General features: G+C 66.8%; 2 protein-coding genes across 4 annotated transcripts in view; both read right to left on the reverse strand.

Annotated features, from left to right (window-relative positions):
* Positions 1 to 4,828: 4,828 nt before the first annotated feature.
* On the reverse strand, positions 4,829 to 8,011 carry PRKAG1 (protein kinase AMP-activated non-catalytic subunit gamma 1). The gene is made up of 12 exons (XM_082298988.1): positions 7,897 to 8,011; positions 7,730 to 7,802; positions 7,215 to 7,318; positions 7,059 to 7,140; positions 6,924 to 6,982; positions 6,785 to 6,830; positions 6,624 to 6,678; positions 6,412 to 6,538; positions 5,902 to 6,067; positions 5,756 to 5,793; positions 5,508 to 5,654; positions 4,829 to 5,418 (listed from the first exon to the last, which is right to left on the reverse strand). The coding sequence occupies exons 1-12, from the start codon at positions 7,900 to 7,902 to the stop codon at positions 5,320 to 5,322; spliced, it is 1,002 nt and encodes a 333-aa protein (XP_082155114.1). The 5' UTR covers positions 7,903 to 8,011; the 3' UTR covers positions 4,829 to 5,319.
* A 614-nt stretch (positions 8,012 to 8,625) lies between these two features.
* KMT2D (lysine methyltransferase 2D) overlaps positions 8,626 to 25,579 on the reverse strand; it is a 28,532-nt gene continuing 11,578 nt past the window's right edge. For 2 of the 3 annotated variants that reach the window (XM_082299093.1, XM_082299091.1), the window contains 24 exons: positions 23,770 to 25,449; positions 23,443 to 23,616; positions 23,212 to 23,360; positions 20,918 to 22,998; positions 20,703 to 20,829; positions 20,521 to 20,608; positions 20,303 to 20,369; positions 19,898 to 20,130; positions 16,062 to 19,175; positions 15,827 to 15,970; positions 15,590 to 15,754; positions 15,348 to 15,504; positions 15,182 to 15,263; positions 14,920 to 15,095; positions 14,450 to 14,598; positions 14,209 to 14,344; positions 13,991 to 14,127; positions 12,457 to 13,627; positions 12,087 to 12,223; positions 11,833 to 11,963; positions 11,446 to 11,731; positions 10,999 to 11,072; positions 10,789 to 10,897; positions 8,626 to 10,668 (listed from right to left, as the gene is read on the reverse strand). In XM_082299093.1, coding sequence (XP_082155219.1) covers positions 10,576 to 10,668; positions 10,789 to 10,897; positions 10,999 to 11,072; positions 11,446 to 11,731; positions 11,833 to 11,963; positions 12,087 to 12,223; positions 12,457 to 13,627; positions 13,991 to 14,127; positions 14,209 to 14,344; positions 14,450 to 14,598; positions 14,920 to 15,095; positions 15,182 to 15,263; positions 15,348 to 15,504; positions 15,590 to 15,754; positions 15,827 to 15,970; positions 16,062 to 19,175; positions 19,898 to 20,130; positions 20,303 to 20,369; positions 20,521 to 20,608; positions 20,703 to 20,829; positions 20,918 to 22,998; positions 23,212 to 23,360; positions 23,443 to 23,616; positions 23,770 to 25,449 — 10,860 coding nt within the window. In that variant the 3' untranslated portion in view covers positions 8,626 to 10,575. The remainder of the gene's footprint in view (positions 10,669 to 10,788; positions 10,898 to 10,998; positions 11,073 to 11,445; positions 11,732 to 11,832; positions 11,964 to 12,086; positions 12,224 to 12,456; positions 13,628 to 13,990; positions 14,128 to 14,208; positions 14,345 to 14,449; positions 14,599 to 14,919; positions 15,096 to 15,181; positions 15,264 to 15,347; positions 15,505 to 15,589; positions 15,755 to 15,826; positions 15,971 to 16,061; positions 19,176 to 19,897; positions 20,131 to 20,302; positions 20,370 to 20,520; positions 20,609 to 20,702; positions 20,830 to 20,917; positions 22,999 to 23,211; positions 23,361 to 23,442; positions 23,617 to 23,769; positions 25,450 to 25,579) is intronic. The other variant, XM_082299092.1, reaches the window with a different exon arrangement.

Raw genomic sequence — 25,579 nt, forward strand, 5'->3', positions numbered from 1 at the left:
GTGGATGGTCAGGAACGTGGCGTGGCTGGCACCGTGTGTAACCAGGTGACACCGCACTCTGGGGACACGGACAGCACTGCTGGCACACGTGGGTTGTGGCATGGCCAGTGCCAGCTGCACGTGTGGGTCATAGCTCTGCGGGGACACTGCCAACACCAGCACATAGATGGACACAGATCTCTGGGGACACCACTGTCACCAGTGACACGCGAGGGTCACAGCTCTGGGGACATCGCCAGGGTCAGTGACACACGAGAGTCACGGCTCTCTGGGGACGCCAGTGACCACCAGTGACACACAAGGGTCGCGACTGTCTGAGCATCAGCACATACATGAGCACAGCTGTCTGGCGACATCGCTGTCACAAGTGACACACAAGGGTCGTGGCTCTCAGACACCCCCAGCATCCACGACACACGTGGGTCACGGCTCTCTGGGAACACAGCCAGCACTGGCACACACAGGGACACAGCCCTCTGGGGACACCACCGGCACCAGTGACACAGGAGGGTCACAGCTCCCTGGGGACATCGCCAGCCCCGGTGACACATGAGGATCACAGCCCTCTCGGGACACCACTGGCACCAGTGACACACGAAGGTCACAGCCCTCGGGGGACACCACCGGCACCAGTGACACACAGGGCTGCCGTGACTCTCAGACAGGATGACACACGTGGGTGACGGTTCTTTGGGGACACCGGTACCGCTCCCCCCGCCGCTCCCGGGGCAGGACCCCCGGTGCCCCCCGGAGCGATCGGTCACCGGCTGAGCGGCGACATCTGGCGGCCACAGGCGACAACGCGTCCCTGTCCGGGGACCCCGGTACCGGGCGGGACCCCCCCGGTCCCACGCGTTGGCACCGCCACAGGCTGAGCCCCCCTGGCCCCGGGGGTACCCCGGGCTGCGGCGAGTTTCGGGGGCCGGCGGGTGCCCCGGGGGTGCCGGGGGAAGGCGCTGGCGCCGGCGCAGCCCGAATTAGAAGGTGATTTTCCCGGCGGGGAGCGGGTTTGGGCAGGAGCTGATCCCACGGGAAGGGCCGCGCCGCTGCCCCCGCGTCTGGGACACCCCGCGCCACGCCGGGCAGCGAGCCGAGCCGCGGCGTGACGTGCTGGGCTGGGCTGTGCCAGGCTGTGCTGGGCTGTGCCAGGCTATACCAGCCTGTGTCAGGCTGTGCCAAGCTGTGCCAGTTTGTGTTGAGCCAGGCAAGGCTATGCCAGCCCGTGCCAAGATGTGCCAAGCCGTGCCAAGCTGCAAAGAGCTGTTCTGGGCTGCTCCGGCCTTTGTGAAGCTGTGCCTGGCCATGCTGTGCCGTGTTGTGCCAAGCTGAGCCGTGCCAGGCTATAGACTGTGCTAAGATGTGCCAAGTCGTGCCAAGCCTTGGTGAGCTGCACCGAACAGGCTGTGCTGAGCCGAACCGTGCTGAGCTGTGCTGAGCCATGCCAGGTGGTGTCAGGCTGTGCCAAGCTCTGCCAGGCTGCCCTGAGCTGTTCTGGGCTGCTCTGGGCTTTGCCGAGCTGTCCCTTGCCATGCCAAGCCATGCCAAGCCATGCCAAGACTGCCGAGTTGTGCTTGGCTGGTCTGGGCTTTGCTGAGCCGTGCCGGGCTGCTGTGCCAAGCTGTGCCAGGCTATACCAAGCTGTGCCAAGATGTGCTGAGCCGTGCTGGGTCATACCAAGCCACGTTCCAAACTGTGCCAGGCTGTGGCAGACTGAATCGTGCCATGACAACGTGTGACAAGGTGTGTGGATCATACCACACCTTGCCAACCATCCCACACTATGCCAGGCCATGCCAAGCCGTGCCAGGCGCCGCTGTACCTGGTGCAGGACCACGGCTGTGCCACGGTGGGCTGCAGTTGCCGTTGTGGCTCAGGCCAGACCCAGGTCTGGGACTTCGGTGCCATCCTGGCCACGTGCCAGCACAGGGGACACACGGGGTGACGTGGCCCTGGGGGTGCCCCCCCAGCCGCCCGGGTGGCCCTGCTGCGGCAGCTGCCCCATGCCGTGACCTCCGGGCCGGTGTCACCGCGATAATGACAGGGTCGCGCAGGGGGGCGGGGGAGGAGTCGGTTTTAAATAACGTGCAAATTGGACACGATATTTGTGCGGTTTCCTGGGGCCGCGGGGATCCTCCCCCCCCCTCCCCCCCCGCAGCGTGACTAAGAGGTGGCGGCTGTTTGGGGGGGACAGTTCCCCCCTGGTGACTCACTCGGGGTCCCCCCCCGGCCGTGACGTGGGGCCGGTGGCCGAGGGCCAGTCCTGCTGCGCTCACCTACTCATTATGGGGGATACGGGGGGAGCTGGCACGTCCCGCCCGTGTCGTGACGCACTGCGGTGCCCGCCGGGACGCCCGGGACCTCCGACTGACCCCGCCACCACAACGGGGAGGGAGTCTGGACACCGGGAATGTCACGGGGGTGCGCCCAGACACCTGTGGCCTTGCCGGGGTGGGTGAGTGGGGCCACAGGGAGGCCTGAGGGAGTGACGGTCCCCCCCCGACCTCGCACAAACAAGGGGCAGAGGCAGCACACCGGGATCCCGGAGCTTTTATTGGGGTCAGCCCGTGGGAACTCCAGTCCTGAGCCCCGCCCCAAGACCACCCGCCAAGCCCCGCCCCTGAGAACCACACCCTGGCAAACCCCGCCCCAGACGTGCCACACCCCGGCAAGCCCCACCCCTCAGGCCGGAGTGGGGCTGGCGGGGCCCGGGGGGGCCCCGGTGCTCTCCAGGCTGCTGCTGCTGCTGCTGTAGGCGCGGGGGTCTCGGCAGAGCCGCTGCCGGGAGCCCCCCACGCTCCCCTCGGCGTCCGAGTCGGAGTCGGGCGCCGTGTGCCGCCGGATGCGGGACACGGCCTCGCGCAGCGCCTGGGCGTACAGCACCGGCCGCCGCGGGGGGAGCCGCCCCCGGGGACCCCTGCAGCCCCCCGGGCTCCGCCACGGGCTGCGGGGGCTGCCCGCGGGCTCCCGGGGTGGTGAGGGCGCAGCAGAGGGGCTGACGGCCCCAGGGGGCACGGAAGGGCTGCGAGGAGGGGTGCCGGGCCCCGGGGAGCCCTTGGCATAGCGGACCTGCTGTCGCTGCGGGGGTGGCACGTACTGGGCCCGGACCACCACACGGGTGGCGTCAATGAGGACGTGTCCCCCCGTCCCCCGCCGCCCCCTCCCGCGCCCCGGAACCCGCTCCCGGCCGGCTGCCGCCCGTGGGAGCGTCTGGCAGTGCCGGGGGGTGCCAGGCTCCCCTGGGGACAGCTGCATCCCACGGGGCCACCGGTGCTTGGCCTCGGTGGCCGCCCGGGGCAGCGTGTGGCTCCAGCCGCTCGGCAGAGCCCCCCGGGCCCGAGGTGCCGGCGGGGGGCTGCGGGGTCCCCGCAGGGGGCGGAGCTGCAGGGTGCGGTGGGGGCCGTCGTAGGCGGGGGGGGAGATGTACGGGGGGGGTCCCCCGCGGCGGGCGTGGGCCGCCTGCACCCGCTGCATGTGCACCTCGTAGGTGGGGGGGCCCAGCTTGTCCCCCGACAGCGGGGGCCGAGGTGCAGGCACAGGGTGCCCCCCCCAGGGCCCACTGCCCCCCGTCCCCTCAGGCTGTCGTGGGGGGCAGGGGGTGGGGGGCACCCGGGGCCGGGTGGTGAAGTCCTGCAGGCGACAGGGAGGGTTGGAGGGCACCGGGGGCCAGGGGGGGGCCAGCTCGGCCACAAAGCGCTTCTCCAGGTACCTGCAAGACAGAGACGGGGAGTGAGGGGCGCGAGGGGCGGGTAGCGGGACGGGCCCCCCACCCCGCCGTCCCCACTCACGCGTACTCCCCGGCGATGCGGCGGTAGGTCCAGGGGGGCTCGGGCCGGCACCCCGCGGCCATGCCGGTGCCCGTGCTGCAACACGCCACCGTGTCGATCTCCACCAGCACCAGCTTGGTCCGCTCGCAGATTCGCAGGCGCCCCGCGCCCCGCTCCGGACCCCCCAGCATGGCCCCGGCTGAGAGGGGGGTCCCCGCCGCGGGGGGCTCACCGGAGCCTCGGCGGAGCCACGCGCCCGCCCACGCGCACCCACCTGCCGCACGTGTGCTCCCCGGGACCCCGTGTCCCCCCCGGTGCCACCTCGAGGCAGGGTGACCCCCGGGCGGCCGGGAGACCGGCGCACCGCGGGGACCCCACCGGCCTTCCCAGGGGTGTCGTGTCGCGTGTGTGTATGTGCCCCCCCCCCCCCCCCGCGGGATCCCTTCCCCCCCTGCGACAAGCAGGCGATGGCGGGTTTGGCACCAAGCGCTGCAGCCCACGCGGGCTCCGAGCGGAGCTTAGCAACCCTCCGGCGGCGGCATGGCAACCGGCACAGCCCCTCCGAGTCCCCCGGGCCCCCCGGTACCTGCCCGGCTCTCTCACCTCGCTCTGCAGCCGCTGCCGGACCCCGGGACTGGCAGGGACAGGGCCCCCGGCCCGGCTGTCCCCTCCCCGCCAGGAATGTGCCTCGCTCAGCACGGCCGGGCCTCGCGCCTCCCCTGTGGGCACCGGCGGCAAACCCCGGCGTCCCAGCTGCCCGCGACCCCCGCCAGCCCCCCGCGGGACCCTAAAGTCCAGCTCCCCCCCTTAAACCTCCCCCGGCCCCTGCCCGACACCCCCCGCTCACTGTGATGCCCACCAGAGGGTCCCCATGTCCCGCTGGGTCCCTGTCTCTGTCCCATCCCCAATCCTGGCCTTTTAGAAAAGCCACAGGCGGAACAAACAGGGATTTAGGGTCTGGGCGAGCTCAGCAGATTCCCCCTTCCCACGGGGGGGGCCACACCCCCTCCCCATGCCCCCCCCCTCCCCCCCCGTGCCCTGCACCGAGCCAGGCTGGTGCCAGGTCTGTGTTTATTCGTGGTTTGTCTCCACACACAAAGCGGTGGCAGGCGTGGGCAGAGCCAGGGGGACCTGGGGGAAACCCCTGGGGGCGTGGGGGGGGTCCCCGGGCCGGGTGGAGCTGAAGGGGTTTCACCAAACCCAGTGAGACCCCCATGGGAGAGGGGGCAGGGTGACAGGGACGAGGGCCCACACAGGAACAGCCCTGGCGTGGATATGGGTGACCCAGGCTCGGCACCTCTGGAGGGTCGAGGGCTGCCCCCATCACCCCACACGGCTTTGGGGCGCAGGGCACGGCACGGGGGGGCTGCGAGCTCCCCCCCATCCAGGGAAGGGCAGCAGGGGCTGTCCCAGGGCTGGGGGTTATTGCTGGATACTGCTGGTGAGTGGGGGGCACACCCCAGGTGTCCCCACCAGCCCGGGGGGGGGGGGCACAGTGTGGCAGGAGAGGAGAGTGGGGGGCTTGGGAGGACTGAACCCCCTCCCCCCCACCGCCTCAGGGGCCCTGCGGGAGGACCAGGGCTTGCAGGATGTCCGAGAGGGAGACAATCCCTTTAACCACATCGCTCTCGTCCACCACCACCAGCCGGTGGACCTGTGGAGAGGGGGACACAGGGAGGGGCTGAGGGGGTGCGGGGACCCCAGCACACTCCTCCCGACCCCCCAGCACCCCGGGACTGTTACCTCAGCCTCGACCAGGCGGTTGATGATGGCTTCCAGCGTCTCGTGCTTGTAACACTTGAGGACGCCCTCGAAGTAGTGGGAGCGGTGCTGCAGCGCCCGCGTCACCGTCACATCCAGGTTGTTGTAGGTCTTCTCAGCTGCCAAGTTCTGGGGCAGGGACAGGCATTGGGGACACAGCTGGGACTGAGGGTACCCCCACCACCCCGCAGCATCCGCCCAGCCCAGGATTTTCCCCCACCAGTACTCACAATAACGTCGAATTTGGAGTAGATGTCCACCACCCGCCCTGGGGAGGGAGGGGAGCAGCTCAGCCAGGCCCCCGGGGCTCCGGAGGGGACACAGCCCCCAAGGAGGTGACCTGGGGACAGGCAAAGCGAGGACAGGACAGCCTTACCCGAGTCGTCGACCACGGGCAGCGCGGAGACGCGGTGCTGCACGAAGATGCCCAGGGCCACGTAGATCGGGGTGCTGGTGCCAACCACGGCGATGTTGCTGTAGGTGCCGATCTGCAGCTCCTCCAACGTCCGTGCCATGAACTCAGGCTTGGGGACCTCTGCGATCTGTGGGGGATGGTGAGGGGACAGTGCTGAGCCCAAGGCCTGGAGGTCTCAGAGTGACCCCTGGAGCAGCCCGGGCCAAGGGTTCTGGGGCAGCTTTGGCACAGCCTGAGATGGCACAGGGACCTGGCACAGCCTGGGCTGGCAGTCTTGGGGTAGTACTCGGGGTAGTCCCAGGGTGGTACCTGGCACAGGGACCTGGCACAGCCCAGGATGGGGGTCCTGGGGTAACCCCTGGCACAGCCTGGGCTGAGGAGCTCAGGGTGGTACCTGGCACAGGGACCTGGCACAGCCCAGGCCGAGGGTCCTGGTCTGGCCCTCACCATCACCAAGGGGCAGAGACTCACAAAGAGCTTGAGGAACTTGAGGATGCGTTTGTGGGTGAGGATGTAGAGCGTGTTCCCCGAGTCGGGGTCGATGACGGGCAGGCGATGGATCTTGTTCCGGATCAGGGAGGAGACGGCGTCGAACAGGCTGTGGGGCGGAAGGGAGGGGGAATTTAGGGTGTCCCCGGGAGTGCCACCACCAGCTGTGCCCCTCTCCCTGCCCCCCAGGGTACCTGGCGTTGGGGGAAATGCAGACCAGGGGCTTGAAGGAGTCTTGCAGATAAACCTCTGTGGGGAGAGAGGGGGTGAGGGGAGTGGGTGGATGGGACGCAGCACCAGGGGGCTCCGGGCACGCTGGGAAGGGCGGGAGGAAGCGGGCAGAGATCCCCCTCACCTCTCCACGTCTCTATTTTATGCTCCTCTAGCTCATAGATCTGCACCTGTGAGGAAGAGGAGAAACCCAGATCACCCAGCCAGGGTCAGGCGGGGCGGGCAGAGCCCGACCTGAGCCCCCCAGAGACCCCGGCCCTCACCATGGGCGACTTGTAGTAGCGGTGCAGGATGTTGATAAAGTCAGTGATGGTCAGCATTCCTGGGGGACAGACAGGGTGAGGAGGGTCCTGCCAGTCCCCCCCCAGCCCCCAGAGACCCCTGTCCCCCTCGCTCACCTACAAAACTCTGCTTTTTGCTGTCCCACAGCGGGGCTGCCCGGACACCGTTGGTGACCAGCGCGAAGAATGCCTTCTTCACCTGCAGGCACGGGGGTCAGGGAGCCCCAAAAGTGCCTCCCCGGCCCCAAAAGTGCCCCCCCGGCCCTGGCACACCTGCAGGGATGTGTCGAAGACGACCAGTTTGGAGCTGGTGGGGATCAGGTCGTAGCAGCGATGGGATTTCATGAAGGCGGTGTAGGCACCGCGGTGGGTGTCCCCTGGGGCGGCAGCGTGAGGGGGCACCCCAAAACCTGGAGCACCCCAAAACCCGGGACACCCCAAATCCCAGACACCCCAAATCCTGTGGCACCCCCAATCCCGGGACACCCCAAATCCTGTGACGCCCCAATCCCGGGACACTCTGAACCCTCAGATACCCCAAGTTCCGTTTCACCCCCAGTTCCGGGACACCCCGCTCAGGGCTCTGCGACACCCGCATCTCCGGCATATCCCCAGTCATGGGGCATCCCAAATCCTGCGACACCCAGCTCAGAGCTCCGGGATACCCCAGACTCCGGGACAGGAACCCCGCAGGAGCTGCAGCCCTCGGGACACCCAAATCACCGCGTCACCTCCTGTGCCGGGACCCCCCCGCACGCCGGGACCTCCCAGGCCTCCCTCGGAATCACCTTCCAGCCCCGGGGGGCTCAGCTCCGCCGGGCTCTCGGCGGCCGGGCCGGGGTCAGGGTCGGGGCCGGGATCCTGGGGACAGACACGGCTCGGGTCAGACGTGGCCGCGGCCCGCGGTCCCCGACCCCCGCCGTGTCTCCCCAGGTCCCGCTGTCCCTCCCACAACCTCCATGGGTCCCGCTGCGTCCTGAGGCGCCGCCGCCCCACTTCAGCCCGGCTCTGGCCCCGCGTTCGCCCGGTTCCTGCTCCCGCTTCCCCGCGGCTTCCGGATCCACTTCCGCCCGGTTCCGGGCACCACTTCCGCTCGGCTTCCGGACCCGCTTCCGCCCGGTTCCTGGTCCCGCTTCCGCCCGGTTCCAGCCTCACTTCCGCCCGGTTCCAGCCCCGCTTCCGCCCGGTTCCAGCCCCGCTTCCGCCCGGTCCCCGGAACAACTCGGGCCCGGTTCCCGGCCCCCCGACGTGAGCGGCGCGCCGCTGTCACGGCCGGGAGGGGCCCTTTCCCGTCCCGCCGGGTCACGGACGGCCGGGGGTGTCACACGCGTTGGGAACCCCCGGGGGCTTGGGGACATGGCGGGACACAGCCCGGGATGCCGCAGGGAAGGGGGAACGCGGACGTGGGGCTCCCGGGAAAGGGGAGCGGGGGGGTGGCGACACACGTGAGGGTCCCCGAGAGCGGGGGGGTGGAGGCGGGACACACCGGGGGGGGGGGGGGGGTCACAGGGTGGGCGCTCCATGGCAGGGACCCCAGCCTGGGGTGGGGGGACACGGGGGGACACCAAGCCCCAGATCGGGACAGAGCTGTCCTGGGTTGAAGCCTCCCCTTGTCAGGGCTGTCCCCTGCCCCCCCAGACCCCCCCCGAGCCCCCCATCCCCCCCCCGGAGGGATCAGGCGGCCTCGGCTTCTCACGCGCTTTATTTAAAATAACATCCAGTGGTTCCGGTATTGGTAAAAACGGGATTTCTACACGCCCCGGCCTATGTACAGCTCTGAAAGTTAAATTTCTCGTATATTTTCTGTTAAAACTTTCTCATCCCCCCCCACTCGCGCTTTTTCCTCTGTGGTTGGTTTGTTTTTTTTTTTTTTAATTTTCTTTTTTTTAAACATTTTTTACCTTAAACCTTTTGTTTGTTTGGGGTTTTTTTCCTTTTTTTTCTTTTTTTTTTTGGTTTTTTTTTTGGTTGTTTTTTTTTCTTTCTTTCTTTTTTTTTTTTTTTTTGTTTTTTTTTTTTTTGCAGCTTTGACGAGTTGCGGAAGCAGCTTTTAAAGATCGGCCCCGGCCCCCACTGCACCGGGGGCGGGGAGGGGGCACCACCCCCGCCAGACCCCCCCCCCCCAATCTCCCCTCCTCCAGGAGCAGGAGGGTCCCTCCCCCGCGCCGTGTTTGTGCGTTAAGAGATCCCGGCGCCCCCCGGGGTCCCCCCCCGGAGTTGGGGGTGTGGGAGGGGGGGGATGGGGACAGGAGGGGACCCCGGTGGGGCCGCAGCCGGCGCGGGTGTGGGGGGGCAGGGGTGGGGCCGGGGGTGTAATGCCCACTCGCTGCTTCGCTCTCCGAGGTCGCCCCTGCCTGGCAGGAGGTTGCAGAGACCCCCCCCCCCCCACACACACACCTCGGAGATTGGGTTGAAAACCTCCCCCCCCCGTTGCCCCTGCACCCCAAATCTCAGCCCAGCAGAGCACAAAGAGCCCCCCCCCCCCCAGCCCCGTCTAGTATATACAATATAAGGTATAAATAGATAAATAACCTTCCCCTCCCCAGTGCTGCCCCAGCTGGGAGGGCCGAGGGCAAGTGGGGGGGAGAGGGGGGAGGGGGCTCCACCCGGCCCTTCCCCAGCCGTGGGGGCCACGTGTGAGGAGGAGGGGTCCTCACCCAGCACCTCCAGCCCCCCACCAGAGCTGGGGGAGTGGGTCTGACACCCCCGCCGTCCCCCTCCCCACCTCACACCTTGGCACGTCACACGGCTGGGACCTCCTGAGGGGGGAGGACAAGGAGGGGGTGATCCCCGTGTCCCCCCTTCAAGGCTCCTGCAGCCACATCTGAGGAGGGGGACAGGGGGAAGCCGCATCCTCTGGAGCCCGAGGGAGAGGGAAAGACCCCCCCCACCCCAGGAGGGAGAGGGGGCCGGGTTGGGATGGAGGGGGCTCACATTTAAAAACAACAACAAATAAAAGAAACAAATCTAACACTTAAAATGAGGTAGGTTTGGGTGCAGAAGCTCCTTGTGTCTGTCGGGGTCTTGGCTGCATCCCGCCGCCGCTCCGGGGTCTCGTCCACACGCACAAACAAAAAGAGATCAAAGGAACCGAGCGAGCTCTGGCCGCCACGCCGGCGGGGCAGAGCCCGGATTGTCGAGCTCAAGGAGTCTGTGTTACCTTGGTAATTAGCGAGCAAATATTATTAGTTTCTAAAAAAAAAAAAAAAAAAAAAAAAACCAAAAAAAAAACCAAAACAAAAAAACGAAACCAACCAAAAAAAAAAAAAGAAACCAAAAAATAAAATAAAATAAAATAAAATAATCGTTATATCCAGACCGGCTCCGCACTATCGCTCCGGCTGCGCTGGGCCCGGTGCTGCTCCCCCATGGCTCCCCCGCGAGGGAGGCAGGCGGGGGGTGGTGAAGGGGGTGTTTCTGAGCACCCCCCACTCCTTTTTTCCTCGCAGGACGAAGCAAAGAAAACCCTGAGTTGCCAGTTCATCTGTCTGTCCGTCCCGCTCGGGCAGGGCCGGCAGCGCTGCAGCCGCCGCTCTCCCTCAGTGCCCGGCTGCCCCCGGCACCTCCTGCAGCCCTGGGGGGCTCGGCGAGGTCTCTGAGGCGGGGATGGCAGCCCCCAGCCCCTTTTTCCCAGTTAGTTCATCCACTTCCTGCAGTTCCAAGCTCCACAGTGGCAGGGGATCTTGTGCTGATCGTCCTCGAAGTCGAACTGGTAGTCGTAGGTGAGCTGGGAAGGAGCGGGGAGTCACCCAAAGCACAGAGCTCAGCCCTGCCACCCCCAGCCACCCTCCCTTGGCCCCCCCAGCCTCCCAGGACCCCCTCAGCACCCCCTCAGTCCCTCACTGACCTCCTCCCCCTTGGGGATGCGCCGGCTGGAGATGATGATGATCTTGTCCTCCTTGTCGAAGGTCACGACTTCGGCCACACAGTTCGGGGCACACGAGTGGTTGATGTACCTGGGGGATGAGGGGGGTCAGCACCAACCCAGGGATAGGACAGATGGATGTCATGGCTCCCTCTGGGGGCATCCCACCACCCTGAAGTCCCCCGTGCTCACCTGGCCGGGCCCCCCGTCAGCGTGGCGTCAATGACGTGCTCGTTGTTGATGCGGAACATGTAAATGCCGCGGTTCTGCCACGGAGGAGAGGGGGTTGAGGAGTGCACTGAGGTCCCCATATCCCACCTGAGTCAACGTCCACCAGCCCACATCCCACTGGAGACCCTCCAATCCCATACGAGACCCTCCATGTCACACTAGAACCCTTAACACCCCTCCCAAGTCCCTCCACATCGCGCCTGAGTCCTCCCCATGTCCTGCCAGAGCCTCCAACATCCCACCCAAGTCCACCCACATCCCACCCGAGTCCCCAACATCCCATCTGACTCCCCCATGTCCTTCTCAAAGTCCCTCCATGTTCCAGCAGAACCCTCAACATGCCACCCAAGTCCCTCCACATCTTGCCCAAGTGCCCACACGGCCCCCAGCATCCCACCAGAGCCCCACCTGCTCCTCATAGATCTTCTCCCGTCGGTTGGCCACCTCGTTGCGGATGATGGTGCCGATGTACTCGATGACCATCGTGTGCTTCTCGATGTCCTTGGCCGCGTAGAGCCCCAGCCCCTGGATGCGGGACCGCGCCAGGTACACGTTGTTCTTCCACTCCGTCTTCAGGCGCCGGTACTGGGAGGACTTGGAGTGCACGAACTGCTTGCTGTAGGGCGTGTTGGTCTCGCCCGTGAACGTGCTCTGGTAGGCCTTGGACATGCTTGTGCTGTTCAGGGTGTGGGGCCTTCCAGGGGGGAATGAGAGGAGTTAGAGCTGAGGGATCTCCAGGGATCCCAGCTCTCCTGGTGGATCCCAACTCTCCCCGTGAATTCCAGCCCCACTTACCGCTTGTAGTGGGTGAGGATCTTGGGCTCAGAGCGGGCGCAGCCGGTGGGATTGATCATCAGTGGCAGTTCCATCAGGGGATGGCGCCCGTAGCGGAACAGGTAGTTCTGGCAGCTCTCGACGCCCGGCAGCTGCAGAGGGGGACACAGAAGGACCGGGGGTAAAGATGCAGCACCAGCACAGCCACCGGGCCCTTCCCCAGCAGGGTGGACCCCCAGTATGGGGGAGAGACCCCCACCCACCCCAGGACCCACCGACTCAGCGATGCGCAGCACCGCGTGCACCGTGAGGCCGAAGAGCTCCTCGCCCTTCAGGTACTCAGGGAAGAGTCGCAGCATGTCGGCCTCCTTCCTCATCATCGCCACTGGCTCGATGATCCGGTTCCAGACAGCTGCCAAGGGAAGGGAGAACCACAGAATTAATGAGGCTGTAAAAGTCCTCCAAGATGATCGAGTCCAAGTGACCAATCACCACCTTGTCACCAGAGCACAGCACTGAGTGCCACTGAGATGGGGACCCAGTGGGGACCTCAAGCCACCTTCCACCGCCTCACCCTCTGGTGTGTTCTGGTATGGCTCAGCCACTGGGACAAAGGCCGGACGCTGGCATCTCCCAACTCCTTACCTTGTGGCGAGGAGTCAGAGAAGACAAGATCCTCCAAGCCCTGCTCGATGACCTGCACGACGAACTCGGGGCGCCCGTTGTTCTCGCAGATGGTGCAGCGGTAGCAGCAGCGGCGGTTGTTGGTCCGCAGGCTCCAGTAGATGCGCGTGGCCTCGTAGCCCACGGGGTAGAGGGCCGTGACGCTGTGGAAATCGGCCATCTGGTGTGGCAGCAGCTGCCCGATGGCGTGAAAGACCAACCCACCCACACGGAACATGTGGAGCCGCTCCCCACGCTGGATGATGCTGGCGATCTGCTTCACCTCGTCCCGCTCGATGTAGACGCGGCGGAACACGGTGAAGCTGCTGAGCTCCTGCTCGCAGGGCCCCTTCAGCTTGTGCAGGGGGCACAGCATGGTTTTGTCCTTGAAGAACATGCACTTGGCGCGGATGGCGCAGGCGAAGTGGTACACGCTGGGGCAGCGGATGCGGTTGCAGCTGTTGGTGGCACCAGTTTTCTGGCACAGGGAGCACTTGGTGAGCAGCCCACGGTGCAGGGCCACCTCCACGTTGATCAGGGCCCCTCCCTGCGTCTCATACACCTCCGTGGACCAGAGGGCACAGTTCAGGTGGACCCAGAGGTCGAGGTCAAGGTTGAGCAGGCGGGCCGGCCCGTCCGTGGCCCCGTCGCCCTCCTCGTGACAGAAGCAGCACTTGCGGAGGTCCTGCGGCACCTTTTCGGGGCGCAGCGTGGTGCCCAGCTTGTCGATGAACTCAGCGATCTCTTTGTCGCCGTCGCGCTTGGCCCCCCCTTTCTGGATGGTGACGAGGAAGCGCAGCCGTTTCCAGCGCACCCCCTTCCACTTCTTCAGCCGCGGCCTCGCCTCATCCCCGTCCTCCGGAGGCCGCGAGCGTGGCTTGAAACGGGGCGGCGAGTGGGCAGCTGTGGCCCCTTCCTCCTGGGGGGCTGGCGAGGGGGCCAGTGGCAGCGGTGACAACGGGGCTGGGGCTGCCTCGTGGGGTGCCTCGGGGTTGGGGACCCTGGTGGGCTCAGCGGGGCTGGATGGGGAGGGAACAGAGGGGGACAGCGGGGGCGAGGGCTCCTGGGGCAGGACAGAGAGCTGCCGCACATCCAGGTTGGAGACGTTGTTGACGTAGCAGTGGTGAAGGGTCTTCTCGGGAGCAGGGCTCTCCTGCGGCACAGGGAGGGGGGAACAGGTCAGAGCATTGCAGGGATGGGGACCCCCAACCTCCCTGTGCATTGCAGGGAGGGGTCCTTGGCCTTGCAGGGGCCCTGCAAGGACACCTCAGCACCCCATATGCCCCCGACCCTGCAAAGACCTCCTGGACTCCTTCCTGGGAGACTCAGCACCGCCCATGGGGATACCTGGCCCCCTAAAAAAGTCCCTGCAACCACGCGGTGACCTACAGAGACCACCACGCACCTCCACCAAAAAGCCCCTACTCCTGTACCCCCACACAGCCACAGCCCTATGGGTACCCCAATACCCTCCCCCCAGGCTCCCAGCCCCGGGGGACCCTTGCATGCCACTGACCTGTCTGAGCAGCGTCAGGAGGTCCAGCTCACCCTTGAGGCTGTACCCCGGCAGCACCGCGTCAAACTGCTTCAGCCACTCAGAGCTGCTGTCCGGCACCTTCCCAGCCAGAGCCTTCTCCTTCCCTCCGAGCATTCCTGGGAGAGGGATGGACAGCCTGTCGTGGGGGTCCCAGCCTGGGGACATGGGGGGCCCATTGGGACAAGGTGAACACTCACCGGCCATATCGGTCTCCACCTTCTTGGCCTCAACCACGGCTGCTCGCACGGGACCGTCAGGGAACAGCACCTCATAGGAGCTGGGGATCTTCATGCTCAGCAGCTCGGCCATGGCCACCATCACCCCATTGAGGTTCTAGGTGAGAGAAGGGCAGGATGGGTCCAGGGTGCCGCAGATGCCACTGTGTTGCGTCACTGCTGGGACCCCGAGGGTCTTGAATCCCCCCATGCCCTTGCTCACCTTGGCAGCAGCTGCAGACACCGTCAGCATCACAGAGACCTCGCTGCTCTTGCCCTTCTCCCACGGGGCTCCTGGGCCTGCTGCCCCCACCTTCCCTGGGGGAGCCCCAAAGGGCTCAGTGACCTCATAGGGTTTTGTGTCGGGGAACACTGGTGTGGGGAGAGGGGGGTCAGAGCCAGGGTCAGAAATGTGCAAACCCAGCCCCACCGGCTGCCACACATGAGCCCACCCAGTTGCCCCAGATCCCTGCTGGGAATCCTCCACCCTGCAGATCCCTTTCCCTCACATCCCACACCTCCCAAGGACCCTTCCCCTAACTCCCTCAATCCCCTCCTAGATGGGGAAGCCCCTCCTACCCCATCCATATCCCATCCTACCTGACACCCATGCTCCAGACCCCCTCCTGCCCAGTCCACGTGGACCACAGACCACTCCCGCCCTGCTCCACACATCCCTCCAGCCCATCCCACCTGGGATACTGGCCCGGGGGATGATGGGGATGATGGGGGACAGCACACGCTCCTCCAGCTCTGGCTTGGCCTCACTGAGAAGTGGGAATCGGAGCAGCTCCTCGCCCAGGACGCTCTCGGGGGATGAAGCAGGGACGATGCTGTCGGGGGAGTCACTCTCATCATCACTCTCCATCCTGTGGGAACGGACATGTCAGTGGCTGGTGTCACCCATGGAGGGCTGGTGTCACTTGTGGGGGGTCACCACGCTGGGGGGTCTCACCTGACGTCCTCGGTCTGGTTGTGCGGAGGGGTGGGCAGTGCTGCCAGCAGGTCCAGGCTCTTCACCTCCACGGCCGGTGCATCTGCACACAAGGGATGGGTGTCATGGCAGGGGGTGACAAGCGATGGCAGGGACTCTGTGCCACCCCCGTGCCAGCCAGGCTCACCTTTCTGGCCGTGGGGCTCGCGGGCTGGGTCGGCGTCCTTGGGCTGCTCCCCCAGCTCTTCAGGGGCTGTGACACCGTTCACCATCTTCTGCTGCACGGAGGGAGGGGGTGTGGGGGGCAGCGAGGAGGGTGGCGTGGGTGGGTTGCTGAGGTTGTTCTAGGGGGAGACGGCGGGGTGAGAACAGCAGGATGGTTGAGGACCCCCGGATAAGGGGGACACCAGGGAACAACCCCCCTCTCACCTTGGTGAGCAGCTGGGAGTAGTAGTCGGGGACGCTGTCGAGCACAGCGCTGCCGAAGGCGCCCCGCAGCTGGCTCTTCCCGTTGATGGGGCTGCTGCCGAAGGGCGCGAAGAGGCTGAAGTTGGCCATGATGGTCGGCTCCGTCAGTGGCAGCAGCGACAGCTCCTGGGGACAGAGCGGTGAGGGAGGGACAGGGGCAAAGGCAGCCCCTCGCCACGCCCTGGCCCACAACCATACCTGCTTCAGCTGCTTCATGAGTGCCTCCCCAGGACGCAGCCCCTCATCCTTCCGCAGCTTCTTGCGGGACGCTGGGATCCGCTCGTTGCCTTTCTGCACCCGCTTAGGCTTGGTGGGTGCTGGCTTCCTGGCGATGGAGGGGTCCTGGGGAGGGAGAAGGGGGCGTGAGCCGTGCCAGGGCAGCCCCTCACCCATCACCCCACCCCCTCACCCCAGCCCAGCCTGTCCTGCTCACCTCCCGGCCCAGCAGCAGGGACTGCGGCCGTGGCTCTGTCCCGGTGCTCCGGTTCTCCATGTGCCCATTGAGCTCGCCGGGGCTCTGCGCTGAGAGCTGCACATTCTTGGCCCGCAGTAGCTTCTGCAGCAGCAGGTGCCCAGCCTCAGAGCGCCCACCCGAGGCCAGCAGGCTGTTGGCTTGGCTGTCCCCAGGGTCCCCGTTGGCCTCTGGTTTCGCTGTCTCGTCTCCATCCAGCTCACACTGTGCCACTGCCGCTGCCTCTTCCTTCGGCTCCTGCTTCACCAACACCTGGGGGGCTTCGCCTGCTGCAGGGGTCCCCTCTGGCACAGCCCCATTGATGTGGGTCTCACCAGGGTCGGCTGGGTCCACCCCTGGCACCTCGGGGTCCCAGGGGCCGTGTGCTGGCTCAGGGAGGGCACCGCTGGGCGTGGGAGTCAGCCCTGGCTCCGTGGGTGCCGCAGGGCTGGGGGCCAAGGCCGGGATTCCCGGTGACGTCTTCTTTGGCTCTTGGGGGCTCTGCTCGGGGCTGGCCAGGTGCTGGGGGGCACAGCCCAGGGGCGAGGGGGCTGGTGGTGTGGGGAGGCGGATGAGGCCAGGCTGGGGGCCACGGGCAGCCAGGGCTGCCTGAACCAGCTCAGCCAGGGGCTGCTGGGGGGGTTGCCCTGGCAGCGCCCGCCCTGGCTCAGTGGCAGAGCTGCTCTGTGTCTCTGCTGGGGCACCTGGCCGGGGCTGGAAAAGGGACCCCATGGGACGAGGGGGCTGGCGGGTGGCAGGCAAGCTGTAGTCCGGGGCCTGCCCGGGGAAGGGGCCAGGGGTCCGTAGCGCCTGGTTCTGCTGCAGCAGGCTCTGCTGGTGCCGCTGCACCAGGAGGGCCTGGAGCTGCTGCTGCTGCTGCGGCGTCAGATGCCGCAGCTGCGGGTTCTTGGCCAGGACACCCTGGAGCTGCGCCCGGATCTGGCCCATCACCGGCCCCGGCACCTGCCCCAGGAGACCCGGGGGGAGAGTGGCTGTGCCCGCTGCCGCTGACCCTACTTTGTGCTGAACGGGGCTCTGGAGCCGCGGGGGCTGCGGCTGCCCTGGCAGGGCCCCTGCCAGCCCCTTGCCCGGCTGCTCTGGGGGCCGTGGTGCCGGCACCATGGTCTGTGCCGGGCCTGTCCCACAGCCCAGCGGTTGCTCCGCCACCCCTGCCGTATCCCCATGCTGCTGGGACAGCTCGGGGTGGACAGCCCCAGGGCTCTGCAGCGGCGGGGCGAGTAGGGCACCTGGCTGCCCGGGGGCTGCCCGCAGGGCACCTGGCTGTGGGGAGGTCAAGAGGAGCTGCTGGCTCTGCCCCAGCTCAGCCTGGTGCTTGGGGGCCAGGGGCTCCGGGCCCCCCAGCCCTGGTGGGTTGAGGGCTCCCTGCTGCTCCCCATGCAGCTGCCCCCCGCTCTCGCCACCCTCAGCGTGCAGGGCGCTGCCATCCATCCCCGTGGGCTGGTCCTTGGCAGCCAGGACCGCCGGGGCCGACTGCATTCCCTGACTCAGGTGCAGCACAGAGGGGGCCTGGCCCCCCGCCCCGTGCTGCGGAAAGTGCTGGATCGAGGGCTGCCCCTGGCCCAGCCCCAGGAGACCTGGCTGGGCAGCCGCTGAGTTCTGCTGCTGCTGCTGCTGTGGGGCCAGCATTGCCCGAGACTGCCCCAGCTGCTGGGATAGCACGAGCCGGTGGCTCAGCATCCCCGGAGTCTGCGGCGTCAGCTGGGGCGAGCCCAGCACCCGCTGCTGGTGGGGGGCCAGGACGACCTGGCGCTGGGGTGGGGGGTGGCCCAGCACGGGCTGGTGCTGCAGCCCTGGCGCGTGGCCCAGCACACCTGGCTGCTGCTGGGGTGAGAGCTGCTGCACCAGGAGGCTCTGCTGGCTGCCCAGCAGCCCCGGCTGCTTCGGCACCATGGGCTGAGCCCCCGTGCTGGGCTGTGGGGCTGGGGGCTGCTGCTGCTGCTGCCCCAGCAGGCCAGGCTGCCCCGGCATGGCTGTGGGCTGCATTGGGGCCTGGCCCAGCACACCTGGCTGCTGCATGGATGCCTGGCCCATCATGCCTGGCTGCTGCAGTGATGTCTGGGCCAGCACACCTGCCTGTTGCATTGAAGCTTGTCCCATCACACCTGGCTGCTGCATGGACGTCTGGGCCATGATGCTCTGTGGCTGCATCGAGCTCTGTCCTATCACACCCGGCTGTTGCATGGACGCCTGACCCATCACACCCTGTTGCTGCATCGACGTCTGTCCCATCACACCTGGCTGCTGCATGGACGCCTGCGCCATCACACCTGGCTGCTGCATGGACGCCTGTCCCATCACACCTGGCTGCTGCATGGAGGTTTGACCCATCACGCCCTGTTGCTGCATCGACGCTTGTGCCATGACACCTGATTGCTGCAGTGACGTCTGTCCCATCACACCTGATTGCTGCATGGATGCCTGTCCCATCACACCTGATTGCTGCATGGCTGCCTGTCCTATCACACCCGGCTGCTGCATTGATGTTTGTCCCATCACGCCCTGTTGCTGCATGGCTGCCTGTCCCATCACACCCGGCTGCTGCAGCGACACCTGTCCCATCACACCCGGCTGCTGCAGCGACGTCTGTCCCATCACACCTGGCTGCTGCTGCAGTGACACCTGTCCCAGCATGTTCTGCTGCTGCAGTTTCTGTGCCAGCTGCATCCTCTGGAGCTGCCGCTCCTGCATCAGGCGGCTGTCGGCGGCCAGCCCACGCAGCGCGGGGTTCCCACTGAAGAAGGCGCCAGAAGAGCCGGGTCCTGGGGCGTTCCCCACGGGCTGCTGCCCCATGAAGGACAGGCCCTGCTGCACGGCCATGGACACACCGCCCTGGGGCAGGCGCAGCCCCCCGGGCTGCCCCGGCTGCTGCCCCAGGCCCTGCACTCCCACCACGGCCCCCCCGGGCTGCTGCACGCCGTGGGCTGAGAGGAGCTGCCCTGGGAGCTTGGACATGAGGCGGGGGCTCTGCGAGGGGCTCAGGGCCATCACGGCCGAGGCCTGGTGCTGGTGCTGCTGCTGCTGCTTGTTGCGGTACTCAGCCATGAGGTTGGTGTGTTCCTTCTGCTGCTTCCGCACCTGATGGGGATGGTGGGGTGTCAGTGCCAGGAATGGCAGGGTTTTAGTGCCAGGGACAGAGGGGACAACACAGCCTTAGCACTGGGGACAGTGAGGCATCAGCACCGGGAGTGGCACAGCGTTAGTACCCAGGACACTGGGGCATCAGCACCAGGAATGGCACAGTGTAGTACCCAGAACAGTGGGGCATCAGCACCAGGAATGGCACAGCGTAGTACCCAGGACAGTGGGGCATCAGCACCAGGAATGGCACAGCGTAGTACCCAGGACAGTGGGGCATCAGCACCAGGAATGGCACAGCGTAGTACCCAGGACAGTGGGGCATCAGCACCAGGAATGGCACAGCGTAGTACCCAGGACAGTGGGCATCAGCACCGGGAATGGCACAGCATTAGTAGGGAGGACAGTGGGGCATCAGCACTGGGAATGGCAGATAGCAGCGCCAGAAATGGCCCAGCCTCAGCACTGGGAATGGCACAGCTTTACTGCCAGGGACAGTGAGGCATCACACCAGGACTGGCACAGCATTAGTGCTGGGGACAGCAGGGCGGTAGAACCAGGAATGACATGGCACCAGTGCCAGGAATGGCACGTTTACACTGAGGACATCACATTTGCACCGAGGATGGCACAGTGTTAAACTTGGGAAGAGTGGTGCATTAGCACTGGGGATATCACGTTTGCACCAGGGACGAGGTGCCCACCCACATGCAGGGTCCTACCTGGTCCAGCTGCTTCTGGATCTTGCTCTGCTGCTCTGTCACCAGCTTCAGCTTCTCAGCATCGGCCTCGGGGAACTCCCGCCCGGCTTTCTTGGCCGTGCGCTGCTTGGCACACAGAGCCTTGCGGGACTTGCGGTGCGCCCCGATCTGCTCCTCCAGCACCTTCAGCTGCATCTGCAGCAGCTGCTGCGTGTGGAACAGCCACTCCTCGTACTGCCGCTGGTCGGCCTCGTCTGTGGGACGGGGAAAGGGTATGGGTCAGTGGGGACCCCAGGTGAACAGAGACCCCAAGTCAGCAGAGACCTTGGATCAGCGGGGACCCCGGCTGAGCAAGGACCCCAGATCAATGGGGACCCTGGTCCCCAGGGGCAGGGTGAACCCCATCCCTGCTGTGTCAGTACTCACTGATGACGCCCTGTGCAAACGTGGGTGGGTTGGGGCGAGCCTGGGTGGGGTCTGTGCCGCTCCGCTCCTGGCAGAAAGGGCAGCGTTGGGGACACACGCTGTGGATTTCTGTCCTCTCCCCACAGTCCCCACCCCCTCAGAGAGCCACAAAACCATTGGCCAGAGCGGTTCTGGGAGCTCCAAGAGACCCCTGTAGCCCCTCTGGACACCCCACTCACCTGCCCGCTCCCCGCTAGTAAGTGGTTCTGCATTTCAGAGACAGCCGGGCCCCCTGAGAGCCGCTGGGCCAGCAGGGAAACCTGTTGCCTTTGGGGGACACACACAGAGATGGGGTGTGAGCCAGAGCCAAGGCAACCTGCCTGCCCCACCCTGTGCCCCCTACATCCCCCATTCCTGTTACCTGTTCATGCCTGGGGCCACCCCGATGCTGCCCTGAGCCATCACCTTCTTGATGCCCTTCAGTGCCACCATCTTGGCCTTGGCAATGGGGTCCATGATGTCCTCAGCCGCAAACTTGTCCAGGTCTGCTGGGAGAGAGACCACAGCATGTTCAGCCCTACGTCCCCCACCTGAAAGGGCCCCGTGCTCCCCAGAACAATCATCTGCAGCCCCTACCTGTGTCCGGGAAGAAGCTGTTGGCCAGCTGCTGCTGCATGACGAGCTGGGGGGGCTTCAGGCCCAGGGCAGGGGGCTGCACCCCGGCCATCGGTTTCTGCACCAGCACCTGCTGCTGGCTCTGCTGCGGCTGCCCCAGGGCCACCTGCACCCCGTGGGGGGATGACAGCACATGCGGCTGCCCAGAGCCCATGCCCATGTGGGGGGCCAGAGCTGGGCCCTGCTGGGGTGCATTGAGCCGGGGGGGCTGCGGCGGCAGCAGCGGTGGCCGGGCCACCAGCCCCAGCGGGAGGGGTGTCTGTGGGGTGCCCAGGCGGGGTGGTTGCCCCTCAGGAGGCTGCCCGGACGCCCCTGTGTGCAGCATGGGGTGTCCCGGGGCTGGGAGGTGGGGGGTCCCACGGGGCAGGTGGGCCGACATCTGCTGCTTCTTCTGCAGCTCCTTCTTCTCATGCTCCAGGAGGTCCTCGATGAGCAGCGGCAGCTCGCTGGCCACCAAGGAGCTCTCCATTTTGTCCAAGTCATCCGCCGGCGAGTGCCGGGCACTGCCCAGCCCCAAGGCTCCACTGTCCAGCTCGAACTTCTCCAGCAAGGGGTTGCTCTGGCCACCCAGCTGGGCAGTTGCCAACCCACGGCCAGGGCCGGTGTAGGCGTCCTTCTCCAGCACGGGGACGCCAGTGTGGCCACTGTTGGAAAACTGAGCCAGGCCGAGGCGAGCGGGGCCGGTGCTGGAGCTCAGGAGGGTCTGGCCAGGTTTGACGCTCAGCCCCAGGGAGGCAGAGATTTTATCCGTGCCCTGCAGTGCTTCTGACTTGATCGGCACCGGGAGGCGCTCAGGGCCGGTGGCGGTGAACTGGCAGGGCGAGGTCTTCAGGCAGCCGTCCTCCAGCTTGGGTTTGATGTCGGTGGGCAGTGAGCCGGCCTTGGCCTCCACACCCTGAGCCTTGAAAGCCTGGTCGGGGGCCAGCACAGTGCCTGTGGGGCAGGCAGAGAGTCCCAAGCCCATCCCAGACACCAGTCCCTCCTTGGGCACCTCCTGATCCTCCGCAGATGGGGTCACATCTTTGCTGTCCGCAGGGTCGGGGAGCTTCAAGGCGGGCGCTGGCGGTTCCGTCTTGAGCTGGGCCTCGCGCTCAGCCTTCTCGTTGGCCGACTCGACCAGGCGCAGGTGCTCATTGAAGATGTCCTTCTTGTCACCCGTGTCCAGCTCGGGGTCAGTGTAGGCCAGCAGGTCGAACTCATCACCATTTAGCAGGTCATCAAGGTGGGGGTCTGCTGTCTCCAGGCTGTCCAAGTTGTCCAAGTCATCGTCCCCTTTGGCCACATCTGGATCCAGGCTAAGGTTGGCCAAATCATCATCATCTTCCAAGTCCTTGTGGGAGCCGAAGTCGTCGTCCAAATCAGGCTCCACGGGCACCTCGCAGGGCAGCCGCCCCCCCTCCAGGCTCAGGTGGCTCTTCCCTGGGGTCGGCGCAGGGTCCGGAGCGGGGCCGTCCTTGGGACCCTCAGGGCGGAGGGCAGCACCGGAGGACAGCGGGCGCGGGGGGACGTGCTGCAGCTCCAGGGTGGGGGTCGGCAGCGGCGGGGCTGCCTTGGCGTGAGGCTGCTGCTGGTGGCTGTTGCCCATCTCGGCTCCCTGCGGGGACGCGGGCGGCAGCGGTGCCGGAACCTTCTGGGATGGCAGCGCCTGCATGGGCATGACGGGGGTGCAGAGGGCCTGGGGGGTGCCTTCCTCCCCGGGCAGGAAGAAGCGAGGCCGGGGTGCCTGGGGGGCAAAGGGAGACCCCACGACCCCTCCAGGTCCCTTCTGCATGTTGTGTCGCAGCTCGATGAAGGGAGCACCCAGGGCAGCTGGTGAGGGGGGCACGGCCTCGGCAGGGGTGGGCAGGCGGGTGCCCAGGCTGCCCATGGGGGTCCCAGTGGCCGGGGGGGCGAAGCGGGAGGTGACAGGGAGCCGCAGGGCCGCCACGGCCGCCTGTTGCTGCTGCTGCTGCTGCCAGAGGTGCTGCTGCTGCTGCTGCTGCGGGGACGGCGACGGGAAGACCCCACGGGGGTAGAAGGCCTGGGGGGGCCCCACCGCCGCCCTGGAAGACACCGCAGTGTTGGCACCAGCTCGGTACAGCCCTGACGCACCACGTCCCATCCCCCTCAGACCGTGCCAAGCACCCAAAAACCCACAGCCACCCCATCCCTCCCAAGTGCTCCCCACAAGCTGGGGGTACACATGCTCCCGGGGTGATCCCTGCCGGCTCCCACCCGTGCACGCTGAACCCATCGCCCGGTCACGGGGCACCCACCGCCCGCTGATGTCCAGCATGGCTGGCGTGGCCGCCGGCGGGGGCCGGGAGAGCCGCTCGTCCTGCGCAAACGCCGCCTGCACCATGACGGAGCCGGGCAGCTTCCCAGTGCCAGCTGCCGTGGCCAGAGTCCCGAGGAGACCCTTGTCCTGGGAGAAGGAAGGAAAAAAGAGAGTCACCCCTCCATCAGCAGCACCCCCACCCATGCACACCGCGCCTCAGCTCTCCCACCTGTGCCGGTTGGTACGGGGCCATGCCCCGGCTCAGCTCGAAGCTCTGCCCGCCGGCGTCCGGGGCCCAGCCAGCTGGCGAGGAAGAGGCGGCAGCGGCCGCGCTCTCCTTCTCCTGCCGAAGGCTGTTCCGCTGGATCTGCTGGCGGATGAGCAGCTCCCGGAGCCGCTGGCGCTGAGAAAAATCGACTGTTAGAGCCCAGAGTGGCAACAGGAGCAACACAAACCACACATGGAGTGGCTGTCGATGCCTCCAGAGTCCCAGTTTTTCCCTTTCATTCTCTCCCAAACCCGAATGGATACAGCCAGATCCCCAGAGAGACCTCACCTGCCGCTGCTTCTCCAGCTCCGACTGGCTCATGGTGCCAAGAGCCCCGTCCTGGCCACCAGGCAGCTCTGCCAGGTCCCGGTTTGGGGTTGCCGAGAGCCCCGTGGCCACCTCCTCCCTCTTGTCGGCCGTCAGTCCCAGCGCAGCGCGGGGCAGGAAGGCTCCAGAAGGGTCCTGCTGCTGCGGGGGGGCCGGGGGCTGTGGCGGCAGCACCGACGGGGGCCGCAGGGGCGAGAGGCTGTAGGAGTCAGGGGCGGCAGTGCCAGGGCCCAGCGGGCTGCTGGCCTGGTGGAAGCTGGGGGATGAGGCGTAGGCCGAGCTCTGGGGCTTCCCAGAGCTGTAATGGCTGTTGATCCCGTGGGGCTGGTGGGATGGGGAGGCCTTGAGCGGCTCCGAGACGGCCGGGGGGAAGGTGAAGCGCATGGGGGGCTGGCTCCCCGGGAACACGCTGGCACCGGGCGAGCGGGTGAAGGGTGGCTGTGGCCCGGCCGGTGCCTTGGCGTGGGGGTCGCCTGCCGGGGTGCCTCCAAAACCTCCACCAGCTGCCCCCACTGATTTGAACCCCGGCTCCGTCATCTGCGGACGGGGGGGTTTGTGCAGCGGGGTGAAGGGATCCCGGGACTGTGGCCGGGAGGGCGGCTGGGAGTAGGGATCTGGGGATTGGAAGCGAGGGGTGACGGGGGACTGGCAAAAGGCTTCGTTGGAGAGCGGGCGGGGGGTCAGAGGGGACTGGGAGCTGGATTGGGACTGAGGGCTGGCGGGGATGCGGGAGAAGGGTTCGGAGGGCAGGGAGCGGGGCGGGAGGGCGCAGCAGGCCTCGGGGGGCTGCAGCCGGGGCGTCAGCGGGGGCTGCGAGTAGGGGTCCAGGTAGGGCGACTGACGGTAGAGATCGGGGTGGCCAGGGGGCGAGGGGGCCAGGGGATGGGGATCGGGGGGCCGGTGCCCCAGCCCCGGGCTCTGCGGCTCTACCTGAGAGACCCGTGGGGTCATGGGGGCTTTGAAGACGTCGGCCGCCTTCAGCTCCGCAGCCGAGAGGTGGGGGCCACCCGGGGAGTCCCCGTAGCCCATGGCAGAAGCGTAGCCGGGTGAGCAGACCCCCAGGCTTCCCCCATCCTCCTTCTTCACCTCCAGACCCTTCTTCTGCTCCCCGAAAGGCAGGGGAGAGAGCAGGGCCTCAGGGGGCCGCGCCCCAGGACTCCCTGGCACCGAGAGGTTGTCCAAGGAGGGGCACCGAGGCTTCAGGAAGGGGTCGGGGGTACCGGGTTGGTGCCGGGGGGTGCCAGGCGGCGTGGGGTGGAAGTCGGGGGGAGCGCGGGGGGCTGTGAGGGGCTGGGGCTGGCCAGGGAAGGGCTGGAAGGCAGCACCCGACGTGGGGCTCTGGCCCAGGGGCGAGGGGAAGCGCGGCTCCAGCGAGTAGGCGGGGGCCGCGCCGTAGGGATCGTGCGAAGGCACTTGGGCGGGGGACTGGGGCGGGAGCTTGAGGAAGAGCTCGCTGGGAGACTCCGGTCCCCCTCCGGCACCCGCTGGGGGCTTCAGGAAGCCCTCGCCGGTGGCGGGGGGGCTGCTGATGTAGACGGGCTGTGCCCCTGGCGGCACCGGGATCCGCAGGTGCAGCGAGGGCCTCTCAGGCTTGCGCAGTCCCTCCCCTTTGGTCTGCTTGTTGATCTGGCTCTCGGCCTGCTGCAGAGAGAGCCGGGCCATCAGGGCTGAGGGAGCCCTCCTGCCCTCCCGGTGGGGAGGGGACGGGCTGGAGGTGGGTACACCGTGTCCCCCAGGGCTGGGCCGGGGCCGCCGGGCACCTCCCCGCGCC

Source organism: Coloeus monedula (assembly GCF_965178545.1).
Source record: "Coloeus monedula genome assembly, chromosome: 30".
Classification (NCBI taxonomy): Eukaryota; Metazoa; Chordata; class Aves; order Passeriformes; family Corvidae; genus Coloeus; species Coloeus monedula.